The sequence below is a fragment of the Narcine bancroftii genome, chromosome 14 (assembly GCF_036971445.1).
Source record: "Narcine bancroftii isolate sNarBan1 chromosome 14, sNarBan1.hap1, whole genome shotgun sequence".
Lineage (NCBI taxonomy): Eukaryota > Metazoa > Chordata > Chondrichthyes > Torpediniformes > Narcinidae > Narcine > Narcine bancroftii.
Genome location: NC_091482.1, coordinates 47,536,215 through 47,563,055, shown reverse-complemented (window position 1 = coordinate 47,563,055; position 26,841 = coordinate 47,536,215). Strand labels below are relative to the sequence as shown.

At 43.4% G+C, this 26,841-nt stretch overlaps 1 protein-coding gene across 10 annotated transcripts in view; it reads left to right on the top strand.

Annotated features, from left to right (window-relative positions):
- The window catches only part of arnt2 (aryl-hydrocarbon receptor nuclear translocator 2), a 347,931-nt gene that overhangs the window by 265,930 nt on the left and 55,160 nt on the right, over positions 1–26,841 (top strand). For all 10 annotated transcript variants that reach the window (XR_011348485.1, XM_069910315.1, XM_069910319.1 and 7 more), the window contains 2 exons: positions 6,584–6,725; positions 19,983–20,151. Coding sequence is in view for 9 of the 10 variants with exons in the window: in XM_069910315.1 (XP_069766416.1) it covers positions 6,584–6,725; positions 19,983–20,151 (311 nt within the window). In the remaining variant the exon portion in view is untranslated. The remainder of the gene's footprint in view (positions 1–6,583; positions 6,726–19,982; positions 20,152–26,841) is intronic.

The following is a 26,841-nucleotide window of genomic DNA, read 5'->3' as shown; positions in this document are numbered from 1 at the left end:
CCACGCTCCTGTACGGCTCCGAATCATGGGTCCTCTACCGGCATCACCTACGGCTCCTAGAATGCTTCCATCAGCGCTGTCTCCGCTCCATCCTCAACATTCATTGGAGTGACTTTATCACCAACATCGAAGTACTTGAGCTGGCAGAGTCTGCAAGCTTCGAATCCACGCTGCTGAAGACCCAACTGCGCTGGGTGGGTCACGTCTCCAGAATGGAGGACCATCGCCTTCCCAAGATTGTGGATATGGCGAGCTCTCCACTGGCCACCGAGACAGAGGTGCACCAAAGAAGAAGTACAAGGACTGCTTAAAGAAATCTCTTGGTGCCTGCCACATTGATCACCGCCAATGGGCTGATATCGCCTCCAACTGTGCATCTTGGTGCCTCACAGTTCGGCGGGCAGCAACCTCCTTTGAAGAAGACCGCAGAGCCCACTTCACTGACAAAAGACAAAGGAGGAAAAACCCAACACCCAACCCCAACCCACCAATTTTCCCTTGCAACCGCTGCAACCGTGTCTGCCTGTCCCGCATTGGACTTGTCAGTCACCAACGAGCCTGCAGCAGACGTGGACATACCCCTCCATAAATCTTCGTCCGCGAAGCCAAGCCAAAGAAGAAAGACACCTTCGGGATTGTATGAGTATAATGTTATGCCTTTCGGGATGAAAAATGCACCTGGCACATTTCAGAGAATGATTAATGCAGTAATTCAGGGTTTAGAGCACATAGAAGCCTATATTGATGATTTAGTGATTAGTACGGATACATGGGAAGAACACATGCTTGAATTAGAGTACCTATTTCAGAGACTGGTGGAAGCACACCTCATAGTGAATTTGCGCAAGAGTGAGTTTGGACATGCCACTGTAATTTATCAGGGTTATGTGGTAGGACAAGGACAGTTGGCACCGATTAGAGTGAAAGTATTGGCTATCACTGCGTTCCCTATCCCCGGTAATAAGAAAGCTCTTCGGAGATTTCTAGGTATGATTGGCTACTAACACAGATTTTGTAAAAACTTTGCAGACATTGCACTCCCATTAACAAAACTACTTGGAAAGAAAGAAAAAATTATCTGGTCAGATGCATGCCAGGAAGCGTTTCTGAGGTTAAAGGCCATTTTATGCCATCAGCCTGTACTTGTGTCCCGTAACTTTGAAAAGCCATTCTCTTTAGCCGTGGACGCCAGTGACGAAGCGGTTGCTGCTATACTGTTACAGAAGAAGGATGGTGATGTAGTAGAACATCCTATTTCGTACTTCTCAAAAAAGTTTAACGTCCATCAACAAAATTATTCAACCTTTGAGGAGTTATTAGCGCTTTTTTTTAGCATTGCAACATTTTGATGTGTATATTTGTACTGCTCAAAAACCATTAATAATATATACTGATCATAATCCATTAGTTTTTCTGTCTAAAATGAAAAATAAGAACAGACGATTATTGAATTGGAGCTTACAAGAATATGATTTAATTATTACACACATAAAGGGGACAGATAATGTAACAGCAGATTGTTTGTCAAGATGTTAATCTGGGTGGATATGAATCTAATCACATACTTACTGTAAAAAAATGGAGTGTTTATTTTAATTTATTTATGTAATACTTCCATTAATGGTTAAAAATTTGTTCTTGTGGACCAGGTGTTACAGAGTTCTGTGTTGTGTATTGGCCTATGTGTTGTGTGGTTTTATGTTAAAAAAGTGACCCATTGCCTTAGAGAGCAAAGGTGAAGGTGGACTGCTGAGAGAGTGGGATGTGGACTGAGCATGTGCAGAAAATTATCTAAAGATTTCTGAATTTGGACGATAAACCACCACTGGGGGTGCTGTGGAGTGGAAGGAGGCCCAGAGCATGAGTCATGGTCTGGAGGACAGTTTAGAATGTTGGGATTTCAAAAAGGGATGAACATTCCAAAGGCAGCCAGAAGGATCTGGACCAAGTCAATGGTTCCTCTCTATGCAAGCAACACAAGAAGACAACTTTGAATTTTGTGCGCTCTCTCTCTCTCTCTCTCTCTCTCTCTCTCTCTCTCTCTCTCTCTCTCTCTCTCTCTCTCTCTCTCCCTCAAAGATCTTTTGGCTTCATTTTACCAAACAAACTGAATTTTGTTTATGATCTTTGCTTCGGTTGAGATCGAAGTTTTGTGTCTAAGTTTTTCTGTGGGTGGGTTGGAAGTGTAGCTTAGACTTTGATTTTGTATATTATATTTAGGCTGGGGAATTTATTAGTTTTACACTGTTATAGAAATTTGCATAGTAACCAGTGGGCATTGTTATAAAAGGGGGGGGATTATGAATTAAAGTTTGAAAGTGAATTTTTTGTTAATAAAGTAATTGTTCATCTTTACCCCTGTGTGATATGCCTCCTTTGTGGTTGCTGGTTTGATCTTGTAACAGAATAAAGAAGCATACAGAAGTGAGGTAGATCAGCTAGTCGTGTGAATGAAGAAGGGTACAGTAGTGAGGTAGATTGGCTGGTTTTGTGAATAAAGAAGTGTACAGTAATGAGGTAGATCAGCTGGTGGTGAATGAAGAAGTGTACAGTAGTGAGGGAGATCAGCAGGTCGTGTGAATGAAGAAGGATGCAATAAGTGTACAGTAGTGAGGTAGATTGGCTAGTTGTGTGCAATAAGTGTTCAGTAGTGAGGTAGATCGGCTGGTCGTGTGCAATCAGTGTACAGTAGTGAGGTAGATCGGCTGGTCGTGTGCAATCAGTGTACAGTAGTGAGGTAGATCAGCTGGTCATGTGCAATCAGTGTACAGTAGTGAGGTAGATCGGCTGGTCGTGTGCAATTAGTGTACAGTAGTGAGGTAGATCGGCTGGTCGTGTGCAATCAGTGTACAGTAGTGAGGTAGATCAGCTGGTCGTGTGCAATCAGTGTACAGTAGTGAGGTAGATCGGCTGGTCGTGTGCAATCAGTGTATAGTAGTGAGGTAGATCGGCTGGTCGTGTGCAATTAGTGTACAGTAGTGAGGTAGATTGGCTAGTTGTGTGCAATAAGTGTTCAGTAGTGAGGTAGATCGGCTGGTCGTGTGCAATCAGTGTACAGTAGTGAGGTAGATCGGCTGGTCGTGTGCAATCAGTGTACAGTAGTGAGGTAGATCGGCTGGTCGTGTGCAATTAGTGTACAGTAGTGAGGTAGATCAGCTGGTCGTGTGCAATTAGTGTACAGTAGTGAGGTAGATCGGCTGGTCGTGTGCAATTAGTGTACAGTAGTGAGGTAGATCGGCTGGTCGTGTGCAATCAGTGTACAGTAGTGAGGTAGATCAGCTGGTCGTGTGCAATTAATGTACAGTAGTGAGGTAGATCAGCTGGTCGTGTGCAATTAGTGTACAGTAGTGAGGTAGATCGGCTAGTCATGTGCAATTAGTGTACAGTAGTGAGGTAGATCAGCTGGTCGTGTGCAATTAGTGTACAGTAGTGAGGTAGATCAGCTGGTCGTGTGCAATTAGTGTACAGTAGTGAGGTAGATCGGCTAGTCGTGTGCAATTAATGTACAGTAGTGAGGTAGATCGGCTAGTCGTGTGCAATTAGTGTACAGTAGTGAGGTAGATCGGCTGGTCGTGTGCAATCAGTGTACAGTAGTGAGGTAGATCAGCTGGTCGTGTGCAATTAGTGTACAGTAGTGAAGTAGATCAGCTGGTCGTGTGCAATTAATGTACAGTAGTGAGGTAGATCAGCTGGTCGTGTGCAATTAGTGTACAGTAGTGAGGTAGATCGGCTAGTCGTGTGCAATTAATGTACAGTAGTGAGGTAGATCGGCTAGTCGTGTGCAATTAGTGTACAGTAGTGAGGTAGATCGGCTGGTCGTGTGCAATCAGTGTACAGTAGTGAGGTAGATCAGCTGGTCGTGTGCAATTAGTGTACAGTAGTGAGGTAGATCGGCTGGTCGTGTGCAATTAGTGTACAGTAGTGAGGTAGATCGGCTGGTCGTGTGCAATCAGTGTACAGTAGTGAGGTAGATCGGCTGGTCGTGTGATGTGAGAACAATAACCTTACACTCAACATTAACAAAACTAAAGAACTGATTGTTGGCTTCAGGAGGGGAAATCAGTGCACGAACCAGTTCTCGTCAAGGCCTCAGCAGTGGAAAGAGTTAAGAACTACAAATTCAGAGATATCAACATCTCTGAGGATCTGTCCTGCGGCCTCCATATCGATGCAGTCTTGAAGAAGGCTCACCAGTGGCTATACTTGGTGAGGAGTTTGAGGAGATTTGGTCTGTCACCAAAGACTCTTACAAATTTCTCCAGGTGTACTATGGAGAGCATTCTGACTGATTGCATCACTGTCTGGCAGGGTGGTGTCAATGCACAGGACAGGAAAAGATGCAAAAGGCTACAGAGCATTGTAAACTTGGCCAACACCATTTTGGACACCAGACCACTCCATTGAGGACATCTACCAGAGGTGGAGTCTTCAAGGACCCCCATCCCTACCACAATGCTACCGTCGGGAAAAAGGAACAGGAGCCTGAAGACGAGCACCCAGCAGTACAAAATTGGTTTCTTCTCCTCTGCCATCAGATTTCTGAATGGACAATGAACCACAGACACAACGTCACTTCCTCTTCTTTTGTGCTAATTTATTTGTTTTTAAAAAGTAATTTAAAGCAATAGTTGCACCTGTGACGCTACATCAAAAGAACGCTTTTTGTGACATGTTTACGACAATAAATTCTAATTCTGATTAGAACTGGTATGACCTAACATCACAATTTACAAATATAAATTTCAAATTTACATTTGAAAATAGCGTCAGGTCGTTCATTGGTCCAGTGGTTTGCTTACAGGTAGCACAATCTTGTACTTGTGGTGGTACACCACTGGCCTACTGCAGGGGGCAACCTCTGTACCTTCAGAAGAGCATGGGCACAAGACAACACCTGGCCGGCTGTCGATAGCCGACCTGAATAGACCAAGCCCCACCCGGTCAGGTGTCAATCACCCTCTGGGATATAAGCCTGAGTCGGCCCTTCAAAGACACTCTCAGAGTTCACAGCAGCTCTCCTCACAGCTGGCTCTGTAGAAGTTCATGACGAATAAAGCCTGTTATACAATCTTTTGGTTTTGTGTGTTTGCTTCTGACCGATAGTGCACCACAGCACTCGAATTGTGAAAGGCCACCTTTTGGCTTGTCTTTTCCCATTTGTGCATGCGCACAAGGGGCACTGCTCGTGAATATTGTCAATTATAGTTCATATACCAAGCAATCTAATTCTTAGTGGTGTGTCATTTTAATGACTAATTAAGGGGAGGGATAAAACAAATCACATCATTGAGCACATATTATATTATTAGTCCAACACTATTATAATGAATGTAAACAGCAATATTCCCAATTGCAATTAAAAAGTATGCTGGAGCCTGCGTTGAGCGATGTTAACAACATTGTAAATTTTCAGGTGAAAAATCGAAGAGGTTTAATTGGAACTTGTTTGGAAATTCACATAACTTTTCATTAAACAAAAGGTGATAAAAATCCAATTGTAATTGGTTAGTCGTAAGAACAGGAGACGGTCATTCAATTCCTTGGCTTGGTGCATGTCTACATTTATTTGCACTAATCCGTACCCTATGATATCGATTTTTTTTAAAATTAAGCCAGCATCTACATAGTTTTGGGGATAATTTTCTATATTTCCATACCTTCCGGTTTCGAATTGGTCTCTTAATTTCCTTCCTGAATGGCCGAGCTCGGTATTTAAGATAATAATTTTTATTATAAATTTAGACAGCACAGTAACAGCCCCTTCAGGCTCACAAGCCCATGCCGTCCAAATACCTCAATTCATCTACAACCCCCATTAATTTTGAAAGGTGAGAGGAAACCCACGCAGACACGGGAGAACATACAAACTCCTTACAGACAGCACGAGATACAAACCCAGATCACTGGCGTTGGAAAAACATTGCGCTAACCACACCATCAATGTTTTTGATAAATTTGGATGTTCAGCATGGAATTTAGACTTACAGCATAAAAAGAGGTTCCATTCTTGACATACAAGATAAATGAGGACAGGCAAGGACTCCTGAGACAGAACTGACCCAGGGTGATCCACCCAATGGCTTCATAATGTAATTTATCCAAATGCTTTCATAATTTGCCCACCTGATATCCTCCGTGTACAGGAGATCACTTGGAATTGTTGTTAAATCTCAATTCTAATCAGGGCTAAGTATTCACTTTCTTTGTGATCATGTATCCACTTTGTCTCTTGATTCGTCAATGTTGTTGTCAATAACATTATCGTACATGTTCTCAAATCACCGGCATGACCTTAATCCTCCCTAATTCTCTAATGTTTAACACCTCTGGAATCTTACAAAATAGGATATCTTAGACTCTTCTGTAATGACCTATTGGTGACTACCTTCAAATCCTTAGATTACAAATTGTAGCTTTTTCTTTCTCAACATCAGGACATCATCTAATGTAGCTTGTGATCCCGATTTGGTTGATAATGTTCCTGTGAAACATGGTGTAATGTTTTTCTCCATTAGAAGTGCTGTAAGAATGAAAGCTGTCCTTGTAGTTCATAATTTGATAATGGATTTTACTCTCTGTCCAGCACATCAATGGTACCTGGTGGAAACATCATTCAGCAGACATCCTCAGCGGGTCAGATTTTAGCTCAGATATCTCGCCAGTCAAATGCTAATCAAGTCTCTGCAACATCCTGGACTGGAAGTCGACCACCTTTCTCAGGACAGGTCTGTATCACGTTTCCGGTGCCTATTGTTTTTTGTTCTGATCAACAAGCTGAAATATCATTCCATTGATAATTTGAGCTGAGAGTTTAAGCAGTAAATATTATTTTTAATTTTTATTGTATGCACATATGTAATTTGTAATTTTCCTTTAGCTGTAAAATTTGGGGTTACTGTACTTTGTTAAATGAATTTTTGTCCATTTCCAAAACTATTCAAAGACAAGCTGGTGGAAGCACTGAGCAGCTCAGGCCCCATGTGTACAAGGTGAAGCAGAGCTAATGTTCCAGGTCTGAGAGCCTCTGTCCGAACTCGGTGCTTACCCTGTGGTGTCCTCTGTGCTGAAGAAACCAAAGGCAGATTGGGTGGCTGTTTTATGGAGCACCAGATTCGACCTGCAAGAGCAACTCTGAACTCCCTGTTGCCTTCCCCTTTGGTTCTCGTGCAATGCACAAGAGTGCTGGAAAAACTCAGGTCAGGCCCCATCTGTAGGGAGGAAAAGGCACTCGACGTTTCGGGCCTGAGCCCAACCTTTTTTATTCCACTCACGCACCACTTAATTAATCCCTTACTCACCACAGAAGACCTAGGGCATCTTATCTGGTCAAAACCTCTTCTCGCAGCTATCTGGGCTCAAGAACAGTTTCTTTCCAACAGCTATCAGACTCTTGAACCTCCTCTTGTTATACTAATGACACCACAAAAAGCCCTGCATGCACCATTGTAATGCCCCATGTTAGGGTGTAAATATTTATTATCTATCATTTGTATTTTTTTGTTATTTCTTTTTAATTTATTGCATACTGTTATAGTTTTTTTTTAATGAAGTACCTGTCCGATTGCAGGAATAGGAATTTTGGTGCATGTGCACATTGTATAATGGATATGACCGTAAACTCCTTATCATTACCAAAACCTTTGAACGTCCAAATCCACCATTTCCATTTCTATATGTTCTCCCTTATCTATTCAATGAGTTAGACCTTCAAAAACTCCACTCGATTTATGAAGCACAATTTCACCCATGCTGACTTTGTTCAATCTCATTAATGTTTCCCAAATCTTCTGTTAGGACATCTTTGTTTTTTTCCCATTACAGATATTAGATGTAATATTTCAACTTCTCATTTTATTTTTCTTCCTCCTTTATTTTAAGATTTGTTTGTATTTTGGGGAATGGATTATATTCCACACTAGCATCAGTGTGCCTTTAATGTAGCTGGAGGCACCTTTTAGTCAGTATTGGGTGCAGTATCTCCAAGTCTGAAGCCCTACATCTAACATGTAAACTCTTCGGTTTCCAAGATATTGGTCTCAGTCACCAGCATGCTGAAGCACATGGGTAGATCATGTTTACATGTGTGCTTGGCTGAATGGTGCATCAACAACAACCAACACTCAATATCACTAAAACAAAGGAGTTGATTGTTGACTTCAGGAGGGGAAAACCAGAGGTGGACGATCCAGTGATTATTGGGGAATCAGAGGTGGAGCGGGTGAGCAAAAGATTCTTGGAGGACCCAACATACCTAATGGCTTTGTGAAGAAAGTACGTTTGCGCCTCGACTTTCTCAGGAGTTTGTGGACGTTGGGTATGACATCGGAAAACCTGGCAAATTTCTACAGATGTGCGGTGGAAAGTGTGCTGACCCGTTGCATCGCGGACTCCATTGTGCCTAAGCATAAAGTCCTACAAAAGGTAGTGGACACAGCCCAGCACATCACAGGCAAAACCCCCCCCCACAATCGAGAACATCTACAGGGAACGCTGCCATCAGAGAGTAGCAATAATCATCAAGGATCCACGTGACCCAGAACACACTCTGTTCTCGCTGCTACCATCATGAAAGCGGTCTAGGTTCAGGAACAGCTGCTACCCCTCCACCTTCAAAAACTCCTCAACAACAAACTCAAGTAGGGACACATTTAAGAACTTTTACTTATTGATTACTTTTTTCCCTCTGCATCGCACAGTCAGGTTGTTTACATTTTTTATTTGTTTACAAGTATACGTATCTTCTTGAGTACAGTTTTTTGCACTACCAATAAGTGGTAATTCTGCTTCACCCACAGAAAAAGGAATCAGGTGTCCTGTCTGTACTCTAACAATAAATCTGAAGGCTTATCTGGTAAACGTAAAAAGAATCTAGTGCAGATCCTCTCTCTCTTTCACCAGCCAGTTATAAATTGGAAAACTAGCCATTCATTGGTTTGAAATAATGCCGAAAGGACGTCAATATTCCAATGCAGATGCTCAGATTTATTTTGCCAATAATTCCACACAATACTAAAATGGTGTGCAAAAATTACTGATTCATAAATGCCCTTCAGGGAAGGTAACCTCGCAGCTCTAGTCAATTCAGCCAGCATGATTACCAGGTACTCAACGGTGTGGGAGGATTCTTGGGGATGGAAGTAAAGTGAAACCCAGCCAGCTAAGACCACATCTTGGGAATCATGTTTAAGAAGCACCACACTAATATCAGCGCCCACTTGGAGCATGTAGATCAAAAGCTCGAAAAAAACAGATCAAGGAATGATGACTTCAAAACTGAAATCAGGTCAACAGGGCTTAATTGCTGCAAATATCACACACTTGTTACCTGTGAAGTTCTGACACAGAACCAGGTCAGTCACAGACGTGGTGGGTGATTGGAGGTGATTAGAAAACTGGTTAATAGTGCGGAAGATAGTCTTTGTTGACAAAATGGTGGTTATGGATCTGGTGGTAAACTGGAGGAACAATGGCAGATGGAATCTAACCCTGAATAGTGTGAAGTGATGGATTTTGTGAGGCCTAATACAGGGATTACTAACAAACACAGTGTACTCATTCATAGATCCTTAAAATAGCAGCACAGGGAGATAAGGTGGTGATTATGGCGTCGGCAAAGAAAATGCTGGCCTTGATTTGTAAGGGAATAGAAAACAGGACCATGCAACTGTACAAAATGTTGGCTAGGCTCATCCAGATACAGTGCTTTTTTTAAGCAGGCCAACTCCACCACCTTCCGAGACAAAATCAGCCATGACGTGGTTGCCACACCACAGTAAGATCATGAATAAGTTGAAGAGGGCGTGAACGATGTTGCCTGAGCTGGGACCTCTCGGTTCGGAGGTGAGACTAGATAGGCTGAGTCTGTTTCCCTTGGAGCGGAGGATGCTGAAGGAGGAGCACGTAGGGGTGTACAAGATTATGTCAGTGATTTGGGTGAGGGATATAATGGAACATTTCCCAGTTAGCCGATGTCACAATCCCAGTTGGATGAGGGTGGGGTTGAGTGAGCTAAAGAGGCTGCGGTGTGATTTTTCTCTCCAATTTCACGTTTCTCTTCAGATGAATTTCTTACCCTTAAAGCATTTTGGGAATCCAGCTTAGGGTTCAGTAGAATTTCAATTACTTATTCTAAATCAGTGGCTTTCAACCTTTCTCCCCACTCACAAACGACCTTACTGACCACAGAGCACCTATGATATAAGTGCACTGTGGTTAGTAAGGGATTACTTAAAGTGGTATAAGTGGTGTGCAATATGTGAGGGGGGGGGGGGAGTTCGAGAGCCACTGTTCTCAAGGACTGTCCTCCAGTTGTCTGTAGGTGACTCCGAAAGGAACCTTCATTCTGGCAAAGCTTGGATTTTCTGTGTTGACTTGACCGTAGATTCTTTGTGCGCCTCCTTGTAGTTACATATTTCAGCAGGAGTTTGAACCAAGTTGCCTTTTGCCACTTCAAAGTACAAAATATACGGAAATTACCTCTAGATAACATAGAAAAGATGTTTCCATTTCCTGCTATTGATATTTGAGAGGGAGGCGAGAGAATTAGGTACACTTGCTCTTTTTAAATAACGTGTCGTTTAAAATGTCTTTATTTCTTCAGCTGAATTTTTTTTTGTTTTCGTTAGAGTAGCTAATGTTTCTAAGTAATGCGAAAAGAATACATTAGACTCAGATGTTTTGCATTATCAAACGCTGAGGGATAAATACATGCAAATTCTCTTGATGAAAAACATGGATTGAGTGGGTTTCAGGGTGTAAAATTACGATGGCGAATCAATTATTCTCACTTCTCTTCAATGTGAAGCAAAGTTCTCCAACAGAACCCGTCCTGTAACTTCATGAGTAGATAATGCCATAATTATGTTTCTATCTGCAGAGAGGGCGAGCTGCGGCTCTCAGTGTGCTTGGGACCCTCATGACTACAGGAAAATCTCAATTAATGCTGCCGCAGACTGCAAAATAAGGCAGATTTCAGATTTATTGTCAGTCTATATACATGACTTCACATGCAACCCTGGGATTCTTATGTCCTGTGGGTGAGACAGAATTACCACTGACAGGCAATGCAAAAAAAATTGTAAACAATGTACACATAAACAAAAGAGAGAGAGAGAGAGAAACAGTAAAGTGCAAAAGTAATAGTTATTAAATGAGTCCCTGCTGGAGTTTATTGTTCAGGAGTCTGGTGGAGACTGCTAAAATGGAAGGAATGCCACCATGAGCTCAGGCTTTCGCATACATCAGTACAAGTATGTTGACATGCTGCCACTTACATTGATCAGGCTGAGGAACACCACCCCTTCCTTGACATAAACACCAGGATTTATTGATTTCCGTCCACTACACTCATTCTGGAAGTGGGTTGGATATTTTTTTTTCAACTGTCATGGAGGAAGCACATTGGAAATCCATCTACCTGGGGAAAGCTGCTTTTTCATCAGACCTTCGAATGAGCTGAGAGTACACTGAGGCGCGTTGTGAGTTGAAACCTTCCTGCTGAGACCATATCCCAGTTGGTAGGTGGGACCCGAGGCCAGGGAAAATCCTAAATTTGTGACCAGTTCACTAATTTCTGCTCACTTGTGCCATTGACTTCAGTGTCTCAAGGCTGATAGCAGAAACGAAGCTGTCAAGGTTCTCCCTGCTACCATCAGGAAAGAGGTACGGGTGCCACAGGACTTGTATCAGCAGGTACAGAAATAGTTGCAACCCCTCAACCAACAGACTCATGAACAGTAAATTCATTCAGGCACTCATTTAATAACTTTTTTTTAAACTTCTTTATTTATTTATTGCCTGTTTCCCAGGGCAGGAATAGCAAACACCAGGTGAAGGGAAGGGAGGGAAGTTTAGGGGTCATTTTTTTTATGCAGAGAGTTGTGGGTACCTGGAATCCATTGCCAGGGGTGGTGGTGGAGGCTGAAACATTTAAGAAACTCAGGGCATGGGGATAGAGAAAAATAGAGGGTTACAGGGTAGGGAGGGTTTAGATTTTATTTCAGGAATATATATGTCGGTACAACATCGAGGGCCGAAGGGCTTGTACTGTGCTGTAGTGTTCTATTACAGTATATTTATACCTACATCTGCATTTATGCAGTTTGTTCACAGTTCTTTCTTCTTTGATTACAGTTGATATTTATGACATAGAAATTCTGCCTAGCCCGCAGAAAAAAAAGAATCTCAGTGTTGTATGTGATGTCATGTATGTACTATGACAATAAATGTGAACCGAGAAGGTTACTGGTTGGTGCTGCATTGCAGTGCCCCTGACTGCAGTGCCCCTTACGATGACAGTCTGACAGTACACACAGCCTGGGTTAGTATATGAGGAACATTTGTCGGCTCTTGAACTGAACTCGTTGGAGTACAGGAGGATGAGGAGGTACCTCATTGAGACATTTTGAATACTGAATACTATTTCCCTAAGGAATTGGTTCCATAGGTTGATGATTTGAGCTTTCAGTTAGTTACCAAGAGCTGAGTAGGGTATTCTGAGTTTAGCCTGTTGCAATGGGAAGAGCTGAGTCACCTGGTCTTTTTTTTTTTAATCATTTTTTGATATTTATGTCCATGGGCATGATCAGCCAGGCCAGTGTTCTTTGCACTAGGAACATGATGATGGGCTCCCTTCTTGAACTGCTGGATTTCTTCTGATGCCCCCACAGTGCTTATCGGGATGCAGGATCTAGGACCTAGTGATGTGCAATGAAAGAGAAGTGAAAAATTTCCAAGTCAGGATGGTTGTTGTCTTTAAGCACCTGCTGTCCTTGGTGGTAGAAGGCCTGCATTTGGCAAGTGATAAGAAAGTGCCTGCAGGATCTTTGAATGTAATACACACCGTTGTACACAAGAGATGGAAGGAATAAATGTCTTGGAGGCTGATGGGATGCCAGTCAGTCTGTTTTGTCCTGTATAGTTTCGGACTTATTGGGCGCTGTCGGGGCTGCGTACAAGTAGCAAATGAAGAATGATCCGGTGCCTTGTAAATAATGAAAATCTTTGGTCTGCCCCGTGATGAGTCACCCACCACTAGATGCTGTGACCTCTCCCCTCTAGTTACAGCCATTCTTGCTTTGTTGAGCACCTCGGCTCGGTCAACCGCAGGTCTCCCAGTGGCTACCCGTTACAATTCCCCATTTCCCTCTCTCTCTCTCTCTCTCTCTCTCTCTCTCCCTCCCCCCCACCCCTTCCCTCTGTCTCCTTTCACAAACCCAAAATCAATTCCCACCTCTCCTCTTATCATGTCGAATTAACACCTTTTGTTGGTCTGGACTCCTCCCCTGGCTAGTCCTCGGTCTTTATTTTGATGCCTTCCTGTTGTTTTAGTTCGAAGAAGGGCTCAGGCCTGAGACGCCGGTAATATATTTTCACCACCTAAGGACGCTCTGAGACCAGCTGAGTTCCTCCACCATTTCTCTGTGTTTTAACTATAATAATTGCAGTTTTGTGTTTCATTATATTCTCACAACTGATGTGGTTGTGCTTCTAGATAGCGGTGATGTCCAGGATGTTGATGTTGGAGGGAACTTTGAGATCAGTGCTGTTTGAGGTAGAGATCCCTGAATGTTAAAGTATGGGAAGAATGCTAGCCTGACAAGAGCTTGATGCAACAGAATGCCTGGCAGAGAGTGGATTGTTTGGGAATAGGGAAATGAGTAAAGCTGAGGGAGAACTTAAAAAATATTGATAAATAAAATCAAAGGTAAATACCTAAAGAGCAAGAGAATAAATTTAAAAAAAATATCTGAATGAACTTTTCTTATCAAGATTGCTGGGAAATAATTTGTAATTTCTTTCATGAAGGAGGAGGATAAGGTAAATGAGGGTGAAATAATAGGTAAACAAGAGAAAGTCGTGAGGGTAGGTGGAGCTGAGACCACGGCCAGATCAGCCATGATCTTATTGAATAGCGTAGCAGCCTCGATGGGCCGGATGGGTGACCTGCTTCCCATTCTATCAATCAGTGCATCCACATTGGACATAAGATAGGCACCAAATTCCTATCCTATTTAGTGTGTTGAAGTCGATATGGAATGTCCTTGTCCATAACATTTGAGAACTAAGACAGCGAAGTGATTCCCTTGCTCTCTATCCCCTCCCCCAGTACTTATCCCAGTGACCACACACCCCTCAGCACCATTCAGGACCCCCAAAGAGCCCTTCCATGCCACCTGCAAATCTGTAGGGGGAATTTACTGCATCCAGTGCACTCGGTGTGGCCTCCTTGGCATCGGGGAGACCGAAAGCAGATTGGGGGCCCTTCTTGTTGATTGTTCTATTCTCCAAAGCATCCAGCATCTTCCAGTGGCCAACCACTTCAGTGTCCCATCCTGGCATGCCTATCTCTGGCCTACTGCGCTCCCAGGATGAAGCCACACACCGGGTGGAGAAACAGCATCTTGTACAGTAAGACCCCTGCTATCTAGCACCTATGGGGATTGGTAGATACCGGATAAGTTGATAAATGTAGTATTTTCTGGTAGCTTGAGACTGCATGTTGCATGATTGGCAAACTAACAGCGAGATGCGCCAGTTTTAAACTTCTGTATTTTTTACCTATTTATTTTCTTGGGTTTATTTTTCTGGCTGTTTGAGTACCAGGTAACACTGTATTCAACTAGACAGCATCAATGTCGACTTCTTCTATTCCTTGTTTTCTCAAACCACCTACCTCTTGGATTCCCTCATCTCTCTGGTCCCATTCCTCCTACTCTTTTCCTTCTCTTTCCTCTCCTCCATCCTCTGCTCCTACTGTTCACCCACACCTTCCTTCCTTACTCCCCATTCTCTTCCCCACCATCGTCCTATCAGAGTGCATCTTCCTTACTCCCCATCCTATTCCCCGCCATTGTCCTATCAGAGTTTCTTCTTCTCATCCTCTTCCTCGCCATTGTCCTATCAGAGAGCCTCTTCCTCCTCTCCCTTCCTTTCTCCTCACTTTTCCCCACATGACTCTCTGGTTTAGCATTTTGTGAAGCACAGGGTAACCAAAGGTAGTCAACTTGGATTTATCATTCTGTTTCCCTCTCCACTTGTGCCACGTGGTCTGATGAGTATTTCAAGTATTTTCTATTTATGTTCTGAATTTGTAAAGGACCATTTGCATGGTACTAGATTTAATTTTTTGACAACATTTTATTAAAAGGTTGGAGCAATCCACATGAATTTTTGAAAGGCCTTTGAATGAAGCAAGAATGTCTGCAGATACTGGGATCGAGTGTAATACCCAAAAGATGCCAAAGAAACCCAGCAGGTCACGCGGCCTCAGCAGGAAGTAAAGGGTAACTAACTGTTCGGGCCCGAGCTCTTTGCCAGGGGATCAAACGGCTCAGGCCCAAAACGTTGTTTGCCCTTTACTTCCTAAGGATGCTGCGTGACCTGCTGAGCTTCTCCAGCACGTTTGTGCGTTGATAAAAAGTCCAATAGCAAACTAGATGAGAAAACAAAGACCTGTGGGATCTAAAGGAGGGTGACAAGTCGGATTAAAGAGCAAAGGATTCAAGATTCTGTTAATATCATCTAATAGTACAGGACATAATATTACATGAAATTGCCTTCTCACTGACAAAGAATCGCCATTAGCATTGCCCGTCGCCCCTTATAAACGAGACTCCCTTCAGAGTCACTGAGTGCCCGTGGATTCACCTCCAGCCCTCCCGCAGGCTCTGCAGCTGCACCGACTCCACTTCCAGCCACCCGAGCTCCAGATCTAAACCTCTGGCACGATCAAACCCAAGGCCCTTCGGAAGCCCTTCTTGCCCCCAGCACCCTCTCTAAACCCGGCTCCGATGTCCAGTTCCCATGAGCCAGCCCGCAGCCTGCATGGGTCCCTCAGCCATTGAGCCACTCGCTGCTGTGGTCACCTTCTGGTAGGGTCATCTTTCCTGCTTCTCCTTCTCGACATTGGAACAGGGGTTGATTTCTCCATTTCTGGTGCCTTGCACTGGTCCACTGCTCCCCGGAGACGCAACCCCTTTGTGGCTGCTACCGAACGTAGCTGTCGCAATCTTGGGCACAGGTCTCCGCGGGGCTGACATACTCAATGGATCAGGGGAAGGTCCTTCATTATTTGATCCTTTCTGCCCATAGATGCTGCTAGAGTTCCACGGAGTTCCTCAGCAGTTCATTGTTTGCTCAAGACTCCAGCATCTTCATTGTTTGTGTTTCTTTTTGTGGTCCATTTCAAGAAAGGACCGCAATTATGACACATTGACAAAACCACAATTGGCTGTGATATTAATAGTGAGGAAAAGGGTTCTAGGCAGTTGGAAGAGATCAACAGACTGGTTAGATGGGCTCGGCAAATGGCATTCATTCCAGAGAAGCTTATGGTAATGCTTTTCAGGAGGTTAGACAAGGCTGTGATTAAATTAAAGCTGATTGAGTGTTCAGGAGTAAGCGGTAGAACTGTACAAAATTGTAATTACGCTTCAGCCGGAACACCTCTGGCCACCACACTACAAGAAGGTTGTGATTGTATTTGGGAAGGTGCAGAGGGCGATTAGAGACGGGGTGAAGCAAGATAACACCAGTTTGCACCATCCATAGTTTATCATTGTGGACCGTTACAGCCAGTGGCATCTCTGGGTCTGGCGCACTGCCTCACCATCTGGATCCTCTGCCCTTTAGCATTTTAGAAAGGTGAAGCCACAGACAAATTAAGTGTACTTTGCAGAAAACGCATGAGTAAACAAGGTGAGCATTCAGGATCCTTTCAAACTTTTGTTATGGAACTTCCTGTATAACCACAAAACAACAGCTAAAGGAAAAGTTCACATCCCAGTTTATTTCCTTATGGATCATATCCTGGCTGGAAAAACGCAACTGATAGATTTTAATTCCCAACTGGGTTTCTTCCTCAGTCTTTGGCTTGTCTAACCTCTGATTAAGTTAAGTTGGGTTTTTTTCTTGCATTGACTTCAGTCCCACAATGTAGAAATATACAGGGTTACCATGAGGGTTAGCACTGGTTCATTTGGTGGTAGTTCAGTTCTGAGGGACCAGGTCATGAGTGGAGTACCCATTCCAGAAAGCCGAGCACAAAAATCTCTTACAGCACTGATTTATACTCATCTCTTCAATCTAAATTTTTAATTTAGGCATGCAATACGGTAACAGGTCCTTTTGGCCCACAAGCCCATGCCACCCAATTAACCTACAACCTAAGTTTTGAAGGATGGAAGGAAACTGGAGTACCCAGAGGAAACCCATACAGAAAACATACAAACTCCTTACAGACAGTGCCAGATTCGATGGCGCTGTAATAGCATTGAGCTAACCCAGTGGTTCTCAACCATTTTCTTTCCACTCACCTCCCACTTTAAGTAATCCCTATGCCATTGGTGCTCTGTGATTAGTAAGGGATTGCTTCAGGTGGGAGGTGAGTGGAAAGAAAAAGGTTGAGAACTATTGGGTTCGCTCAACGCTGTTATAACGCCATTGAATCTGGCACTGTCTGTAAGGAGTTTGTACATTTTAACGTGTCTGCTCTAGACCTAATTTTTACTGAAATATTTTGCTTGAGAAAAATTGTTATTGGCCCATTTCCTTTGGAGTTCTGAAACCGTGCACATGACGAGTCAATGAGGGACGATTCAAACAGTGGGTTTCAAACTTTTTCTTTCCACCCACATCCCACCTGAAGCAATCCCTTACTAATCTCAGAACTCCAGTGGCATAGGGAACACTTAAAGTGGGATGTGAGTGGAAAAACAAAGATTGAGAACCACTGCGCTAAATCTGTTTCTCTGATCAAATGTAAAACGATGGCTCTCTCAGTGAAGATAAACGAGCTCAAGGTACAATTTTGAGGAAAAAGCAGGTGACGAAGGCAATATTTATCTGTCATTGAGCCTCATTATTTCCTGACCATTATCATGTTGCTGTAAATTGAACTTGCCATGCATAAATTGTCTTCTGAGTTTCTCTGCTGCAGTTATGAAAAGCATAGACAGGGCAGATAGTCAGTCAGATGGAAATGTCAAATACGAGAGGGCATGGGTTTAAGATGAGAGGGGGAAAGTGAAAGGAGGTCTGTAGGGCACTTTGTTTTACACACAAAGTGGTGGGTGCCTGGAGCGCCCTGCCAGGGGAGGTGGTAGATGTAGATTCAAGATTCAATTTATTGTCATGTAATAAAAACAGTGTCATGTTGCGCAAAATTGCTTTTGTCTGCTCTAAGGCGGTCAGATTCGGCATCGACAGAAATTACCTGGTGCCCCTCTACAGTCAGAGAAAGAGAAGCAAAAGAGAGTTCCCCACACTCCCCCCCCCCCCCAACCCCCAGAGTCACCAAGTGTCAGTGGATTCACCTTGAGTCACATAGAGTCTAGTCTAAACCATCGGCAACCTGAGCTCCAGATCTGGACCTTCAATACGATTAGGAACCCTTCAGTCCCTCTGAACTCTCTCGCATCCCGGTTCCGATACCTGGTACCCCTTCATCCAGTTTCAAGCTAGTCTCCAGCAGTCCGCAGCCTGATGCAAATCCTTTGACCGCAGTCTCCAGCACCCCTCAGCTTCCGTGCATTCCTCGACTCGAGTCATCTACAGACCACCACCGCCTGTGTGGTTCCTTCTGCCGCCATGGTCAGCATGCCGTAGGTCGCCTCTTCTGCTTCTCCTCAGACAGGGATGGTCTCCCCGTTTCCACTGCCCTGCCCCAGTCCTCTACTTCCCTGGAGTCTGCAACCCCCTCGCGGCTGCTGCCAATCATCTTGGGCATAGACCTTTTAAAGCCTGTATGGAGCTGACGGCAGTCAAACTGGGCAGATGGACCCCACGGGAGCACTGTGTCTCCGCTCCCCACTCTCCATGGGTCTACAGATATAGATGCAATAGCAATGTTTATGAGGCAATTTGCAGAGATACATGAGCAGATAAAGAATATAGAGATCTAGGACATGTGTGTGCAGAGAGGATTCGTTTAGGACATTGTGTTCAACACAGATGTTCTAAGCCACAAGACCTTTCCCCACCCCCTTCCATAAGATATAGGAGCAGAATTGGGCTCTTCAGCCCATCGAGTCTGCCCCACCATTTAATCATGAGATGATCCATTTTCATACTCAACGCCCACTGTCCAGCCTTCTCCCCATAACCTTTGACTAATCAAAAACTTATCAAACTCTGCCTTAAATACACCCAGTGACCTGGCCTTCACAACCGTCTGTGGCCACAAATTCCGTAGTTTAATCACCCTCTTCCTTTCTCTGATCTCACCGCACCTTTCTCAGCCCCCAACCCCCACCCCAAGCTCCCTTCTCCTCTTCTCCCTTCCCACCTGTATCTGCCATCTGCCAGCCTGTGCTTCTGCCCCACTCCTGCCTCCCTGATATTTGGCATTCCCAATGAACGTCGACTGTCCGTCGATGCTACCTGACCTGCGGAGTTTCTCCGTGCATTGAATTGACCCAAAGGGGGCCTGTTCCTGTGCTGTTTGTTCTACGTTCCATGAAATTTAAGGAGCTGCCCCACAGAACCTGTTGATTGATGACTCCAAGGTTTTAGGGAGTTCAAAAAAAGGTGATGTGTTATGGCTGGTTCTGCTCCTGTATTTTAAACCTGTCACATTCTATTCTGAGTTATTTCATAACAAGAAACTACCAGATTAAAGGAAGAATAAGTTCAAAGATATTCTCAAAGTCTTCTTGGAAAAAGCAAAATCCCAACTACAAGGAATAATTGCCTGTTACCAACAATTTTGCTTCTAAAACTGTTTGACAGTGAAAACAAAACACGTGTCCCATTACCGTGTAGGGTTGCAATCCTTAGTTGTATTGTAGCTTCAACAACCAGATTCAGATTTGAAGTTGACATTGAAAATGTTATTTTAAAATTAGAAAATGTCTATTCATTATCTGGTTCATTTTTAAGATTTGATTATCCCTTTTTTGAGGTCTTTAACTGATCTGATTAAAGGCAATTTGACAGCATTGTATGTGATTGCAATTTAAAAGTGGCCTCATCTCCTGTTTCAGCAAGTGGCCTCCCAATCCAGTAAAGGACAGTCACCGCCTTTCGCCATGGGATCAAGTCACAGTTTTTCTGCAGACCCGGCTTCTTTCAGTCCCCTGTCCAGTCCCGTGTCTACATCTTCACCCGGAGGACCTTCATATACCAGTTTGGCAAATCGATCCACGAGTTTTGGTGAGTGGAAATGCAAGCTACTTACGGCCAGTGGGATTTTCCAGTCGACAACTTCCTGGCTAATGGTCATGATTGGGCTTGGGTCACAAGATGGCGTAACGTTGTTACAGCGTCAGCTATCAGGACTGGGGTTTGAATCCCACGCTGTCTGTAAGGAATTTGTACGTTCTCCCTGGGTCTGCATGGGTTTTCCCTGCAGGCTCTGATTTCCTCCCACTATTCGAAATGTACCGGAGTTGTAGGTTAATTGGGTGGTACAGGCTCGTGGGTCAAAATGGCCTGTTGCTGTGCTGTACGTTGAAATGTAAGAGCCTCCATCGTAAAGGAGACGGTGCTGGAAAAATTGGAGAGGTAGGAGATGAACTGTGATCTTGATGGTTGGCAGAGCAAGGTCGAAGAGCCTAAGGGCCTATGGAGTGAAACAAGAAAGTCTGCATATGCTGTGATTGTGGTTAATACACAAAACTGCCAGAGAAGCTCAGTGGGTCCTGCACTATCCATAGGAGGTAAAAATGTACAACCAACGTCTTGGGCCAGTAATTCAAATCCCCAAATTTGAGTGGGTGGGGTTCTCTGAGTCTTAAACTTTGCTTCACTTTTTCCTTTCCTGTTTATAACTGTTCCCGAGTTGCTTATTGATCTTTCTGATCAGTGTTGAGAAATCCCATTAGTATGTAGCAGCTTTGGGGATTAGAAATAAAACTGAATGAGCAATTAGGTTCCCACCATCCCAGAAGGGCTGTTCTCTCACTACATTTATGCAGTGTTCCAGCTGATTAGTATTGAACCCCAAATCATCCCAAAAGCTGAAGGGTCTCTGATTTTGGAATGCACGGCATGAAAGTGTGATGAATGAAAACGGGAACTGCTTGCAGAGACCTGGCTGTCAATTTCTGTGGAGTCTCCTCCCACCCACCCACCCCCAACCCCCCAAAAAATGTGAAAGTGAAATGGAAAAGCTCTCTGATAAAAATGTTTTGTGAGGAGGCATGAAAAATACAGGCAGCAGGGGCATCCCCATCACTTTGCCTTCTGGGGGCCTGATATTTCAGTGTGAACAGCACCATTCAATCGTCAAGATTTTTAACGTCTTTATCAGTGACCGTTACTATCTATCAAAACTTCTTGGGAATATTTAAGGGAAGTTATGGCTTTCTCCAATTTATTCTGAGGGGGTGTTTTTTGCTAAGCAAGGCTTGCTTCTATGTTGGGTTCAAAGGCAATGGAATGTTTGTGGTTTTCCTTTTTGTAAAATATTGACTTTAAAAAGTAATTATTATTTATGCAAGTTAATATTATCTTATTGTCGGTCTGACAGAGAAATCAATATTACATTAAATGGAAAGAATTTATATTTCAACTGTGAATGGTCAAGTAAATGTAATTTGAGGTTTGAGTCAGAGCAATATGGCTTGGTGTGAAGGTGCCTGACATCTGGATTTTTGACGGAGGGAAAAGACTCTGTAACTTTCTGCATTGTGACACGGCATTGGCATTGTGTTGTCTCAACATGTTACTTGTGCGTCATGCACGTCAAATTGGAGTTCTGACTCGATGATGGAGTGAAATTTATAGCCAGGCAAATAGGGCTTTGGAAGAAGTGTGCAAAGATCTATTCCTTCAGAAACCCCACAGCCACTTTTTCTCTCTCTGTCAATCATCCTTGAAGATTTTCAGATTTCGGATAGATTGTCAGAGTACATTCATGACATCACATACAACCCTGAGATTCTTCTTCCTGTGGGCAAAGCAAAATTATCACTTATTGGTTATCACTTATTGGCAGTGCAAAAAATCTACTCAACGTACACATGTGAACAAATAAAGAAATATAAACAATATCTGCATTTCAGAGAGGGAAAAAAACAATAAAGTGCAAAAGTCAGAGTCCCTGATTGAGTTTGTCGTTGAGGAGTCTGATGGCGGAGGGGGAGCAGCTGTTTCTTGAACCTGGCGGTGCGAGTCTTGTGGCACCTCTACCTCTTTCCTGATGGTAGCAACGAGAACAGTGTGTGCTGGGTGGTGTGGATCCTTGATGATTGCTGCTGCTCTGCGATGGCAGCATTCCCTGTAGATATTCTTGTTGGTGGGGAGGATTTTGCCTGTGATGTCCTGGGACCTGGGCTGGCAGGGATTTCCACTCAGGGGTATTGGTGTCCCTGTGGCAGACGTGATATAGCTGGTCAGCGAACTTTCCACCACACATCTATAGAAATTTGCCAGGGTTATTTGAACAAAGAACAAATAGCATGCAGGAAATGACTAAAACATATTTATCTGTCAGTCAACTGCAAGCTGAAAAAAGATTTGAGCAAAATTTAATTCTCTTTATTGTTTCCATTTTATATACTCAAGCTATTTTATGTTACCAGTTAAATTATGGTTATTGCTAAAGTAGATCTTCAGGACAATCAAAGAATTGCTGGAGGATTTTCTACCCATCGACGCCATCTGACCTGCTGACTTCCTCCAGCAATTCTTTGTTTGCTCACGATTCCAACATCTGCTGCTTTTGTGTTTCTCAACACTTCAAGATTGAGGCAGCTGACTTCAGTCCGCGCATGCAAAGATTGTGTACGTCACGTGCCATGTTAACCCATGGAAAACACTTTGTATTATTCCATGATATCATTATTCACCAGTTTTTCTCCCCCTTGAAATCAGCAATTCTTTCCCACATCTTCATATTTTTAATCTTTCTCCCTTTCTGTCTCTCTGCAATTTTCTGTATCTTTCCATAGAACCATAGAACATTACAGCACAGAAACAGGCCCTTTGACCCCTCTAGTCTGTGTCGAACTGTTTTTCTGCCTACTCCAACTGACCTGCACCCAGTCCACAGCCCTCCATACCTCTCCCATCCATGTATAGTCTAAATTCCTCTTAAATGTTAAAATTGGAGCCCGCATTCGCCACTTCAGCTGGCAGCTCATTCTACACTCCCACCACTCGCTGTGCAAAGAAGGTCCCCTAAACTTTTCCCCTTCCACTCTTAATCCATATCCTCTAGTTTGTATCTCGCCTACCCTTTGTGGAAAAAAGCCTATTTATATTTACTCCATCTATCCCCCTCTTAATTTTTAAATACCTCTATCAAATCTCCCCTCATTCTTCTATACTCCAGGGATTAAAGTACTATCCTGTTTAACCTTTCCCTGTAACTCAGTCCTGAAGTCCGGGCAACATCATAGTAAATCTTCTCTCCACTCTTTCAATCTTATTGAGACCTTTCCAGTAGTTATGTGACTAAAACTGCACACAATACTCCAAATTTGGCCCCGTCAATGTCTTATACAACTTTACCACAACATCCCAACACCTATATTTAATGCTACCCTCACATCCTTTCTTTTGTGTATCTTTGCCTTTGAGACATAAGGGACACTGTTTGACCTGCTGAGGTTCTCCAGCATTTCGTGTTTTTACTTCAACCACGACATCTACAGATTTTCATGATTTACTTCCCATCCTTCCGCATAACATCACCGACTGTACCCTGCCTGAAATTCAACAAATGCTATTTTACCTTGTAATGTAATTCTGTTCCCTTTTAAAGCCAGAGATGCTTCCTCATAACATCACCGACTGTTCCCTGCCTGAAATTAAACAAATGTTATTTTACCTTGTAATATAATTCTCTTCCCTTTTAAAGCCAGAGGTGCTTCCTCATAACATCATCGACTGTTCCCTGCCTGAAATTAAACAAATGTTATTTTACCTTGTAATGTAATTCTCTTCCCTTTTAAAGCCAGAGGTGCAAGTGGGAGAGGGGATGAAGAGAGTTTAGTTGGGGTGGGATGAACCTTTTAATGCGTAGATTCCTTTTCCAAGGCTGTGGGAGTTATAGATGGAGTTGATGGAGGGGAGAGAGGTTTGCGTAATGGCCTGAGCCTCATTCACAACCCTCTGCAATTTGAAGGTGATCGGAGAGGAGATGTTGCCCCCAATCATCACTGATTGCAGCCTGCAGGAGAGGAAGTCATGAATCCAATTGCAGAGGGTGGAGCGGAGAGCAAGGTCACAGAATGTAGGGGTGAATTTGGTTGGTACTGGTGTTGAAGGCAGAGCTGAAGTCAGTGAATACTGGCCTGACATGGTGTCCTTGTTGACAGATGTTCCAGGGCTGAGTGTAGGGGCAGAGCGATGCCATCTGCATGGATGTATTGTGACAGTATGCAAACTGGGTCCAGGGTGGCTAGTAGGCTGGAGGTAATGTGAGCCAAGGGCAATCTTGCCAAGCATTTCATGATGGTGGATGTCCAAGCTACTGGCTGGTGGCTCTCTGTTCTCCAGAGATCTTGTGAAAATTAGAAAATTGTTAAGGGGCTTGACAAGCTGCGAGCAGAGAGGGGGGTTTCCCCTGATTGAAGCCTGGAGAACCACAGGGCCAAGTTTGAGAATAACTGGGAGGGCTTTTAGGACTGAGTTGAAGAGTTTTTTTTCCACTCAGATGGTGAATATTTGCAATTCTCTGTCCTAAAGAACTGTGAGGGCTCAGTTGTTTTGCTCTTCAAAACAGAAATTGATATATTTCTGGACATTTCTAGAATCAAGGGAGAGTGCCAGAAGATGGCACTGAAGTAACCGATCAGCATGGTCTTAATGAATGGCAGAGCCCTGCTGCTGTTCCTATCACTTGCAACTTTGTGACAACACTGGACAATAACTTTTTCAAAAGGTTTGCTTCTTTTAAAAAAGGGAGGTTATGATAGACAATTTCAGAGTTGCTGTATCATGTATGAAGTTGGAGAAACATTAAATTGACATTTATTGAATTTATCCTGTTTAATCACATACTGACGCTGACACATTGCGTTAGTTCAGCCAACCTAAAAATGTTTTGCCACTGATTTTTGTTGGTACTCAGCATCTGATGCCTCTTATGTCAGTATCCAACAATAGTCGGCTGGCATTGATGGATTCCAGTTGCCCTGATACCGCTTTTCCATGTTTTTATGTCCTGATGAAACCTTTCACCATGTTCATCACTGACTGCACCAAGATCAGCAGGGACGAAGTCCCAGTGTGAATGCAGAAAATGAATTTTCAGTGATACGTTTCACTTCATAGTTTTGTCTGCTTGACGTAAACTTAAAATATGACAGGAAATCACAAAAATAGGTTCTAGCTTAAAAAAAGGCACATGATAGGAAAAATTTAGTGATTTTTCATGATCAGCAGCCCAAACATCCATAAAAATACACCCAAAAGTATTCAGGAAGCCGAATCTTCATTGTCCAGTGTAATTTGTCTGGAGTCGGAGGGACGGGCCAAAAACTGAGAGTTCAGCCTTGTCTTCCCAGATGTGTCAGCTGTAAACAGTACAGGTACAGTGGGCTGACTGTTCAGGGAATGTGGTGTTAACGCTAAGGGTCCGTTTTGGTGGAAGGCAGGTGTTGGAGCAATGCTGATGTGGAATTCTATGATGTGTGACGCAAGCAATGGATTTGCATTAATTGCGAGCTTTGATGAAACTTGCGTTAGCACTCCCCCCTCCATCCTGAGAGCCCTTTTATCCACCACGGGTTGGCAGTCACTTCATTCCTTCTGCCCCACCTGGTGCCCACCTGCTGCTTTAGGAGGATGCTCCTCAGCCCAAAGCACGGCCACTTTTTTCATCTTTTCCTCCACAAGGCTCTCTCCTGTGAAGTGCACACCTCTGGACTTGGACTATTGGACATCAAGTTCAGCATCTTGGATTTCAGCCAGCTGTCATCCGAGCTGTTTAGCTCCAGATTCTATATCCAGACACCCCATCCTCATTTCAGGAGGTGTTCATGGGGGGAGAAAAAAAACTCATAATGTGAATAATCCACTGGCTTGGTTCAGACACAACACATCCTGGAGAAGGGAAAGCACCATCTTCCACCTTCATCATGAAATGTGCTTTTAGTTACAATTTTTACTGGTTAATTTGAACTCCACAGAATGTTCTAAAGTTCATTTTACAAATCAATAGTGCAAGTAATATGAAAATCCAGAGTACGGTCTTTAAATTGTAACTAAAGTAAAACTCCTGGTATCCAGCACCTATGGGGTTTGGTAGATGCCAGACAAGTGAATTTTCTGGTTGCTTGAGGTTGTGGATTGGCGAACTGACTGCTTGGGGGAGGTGGGGACACCAATTTTAAATGTTCATATTTTTTTACCTACCATATTTATTTTCCGCGATTTTTTTTTGCCAGTTGCTTGAATTCTGGATGACGGAGATTTTACTGTATTTGATTTTCACAATCATCTTTCCTTGCTGACTTCACATCGATGGTATTTCTTCCACTGGTCGCTGAAACAGAACTGTTAGGCACAAAATGAAGCCCTTGCGCCCATTGTCTTGTTCCAACTCTTTCCAAAGCTGTCCAGTTCGTTCCACTCCCCTGCATCTTCTCCAAAGCTTGTTGTTGTTTTGCTCAATATGAACCCAGTCATTTTGAAAGTTACTGTCGGCTTTTCAAAGGACATTCCAGATCACAGAAACTTGCTGTGTTAAACATTTGGTTTTCATACCACCTCTGTTTCTTCTGCCACATTTCATAATTTTCTTGGAAATAAAGCCTACTAATAAGGAGTTATCTTAGTTCAAATCATGTGTCCTTGCCACGTGATGTTCTCATCTCTCCTGTTGTGAGCAAGTTGTATGATTGAGTTTATGGATCCATACCAGACCAATTTTACTGAATCGTTCTGGCAATT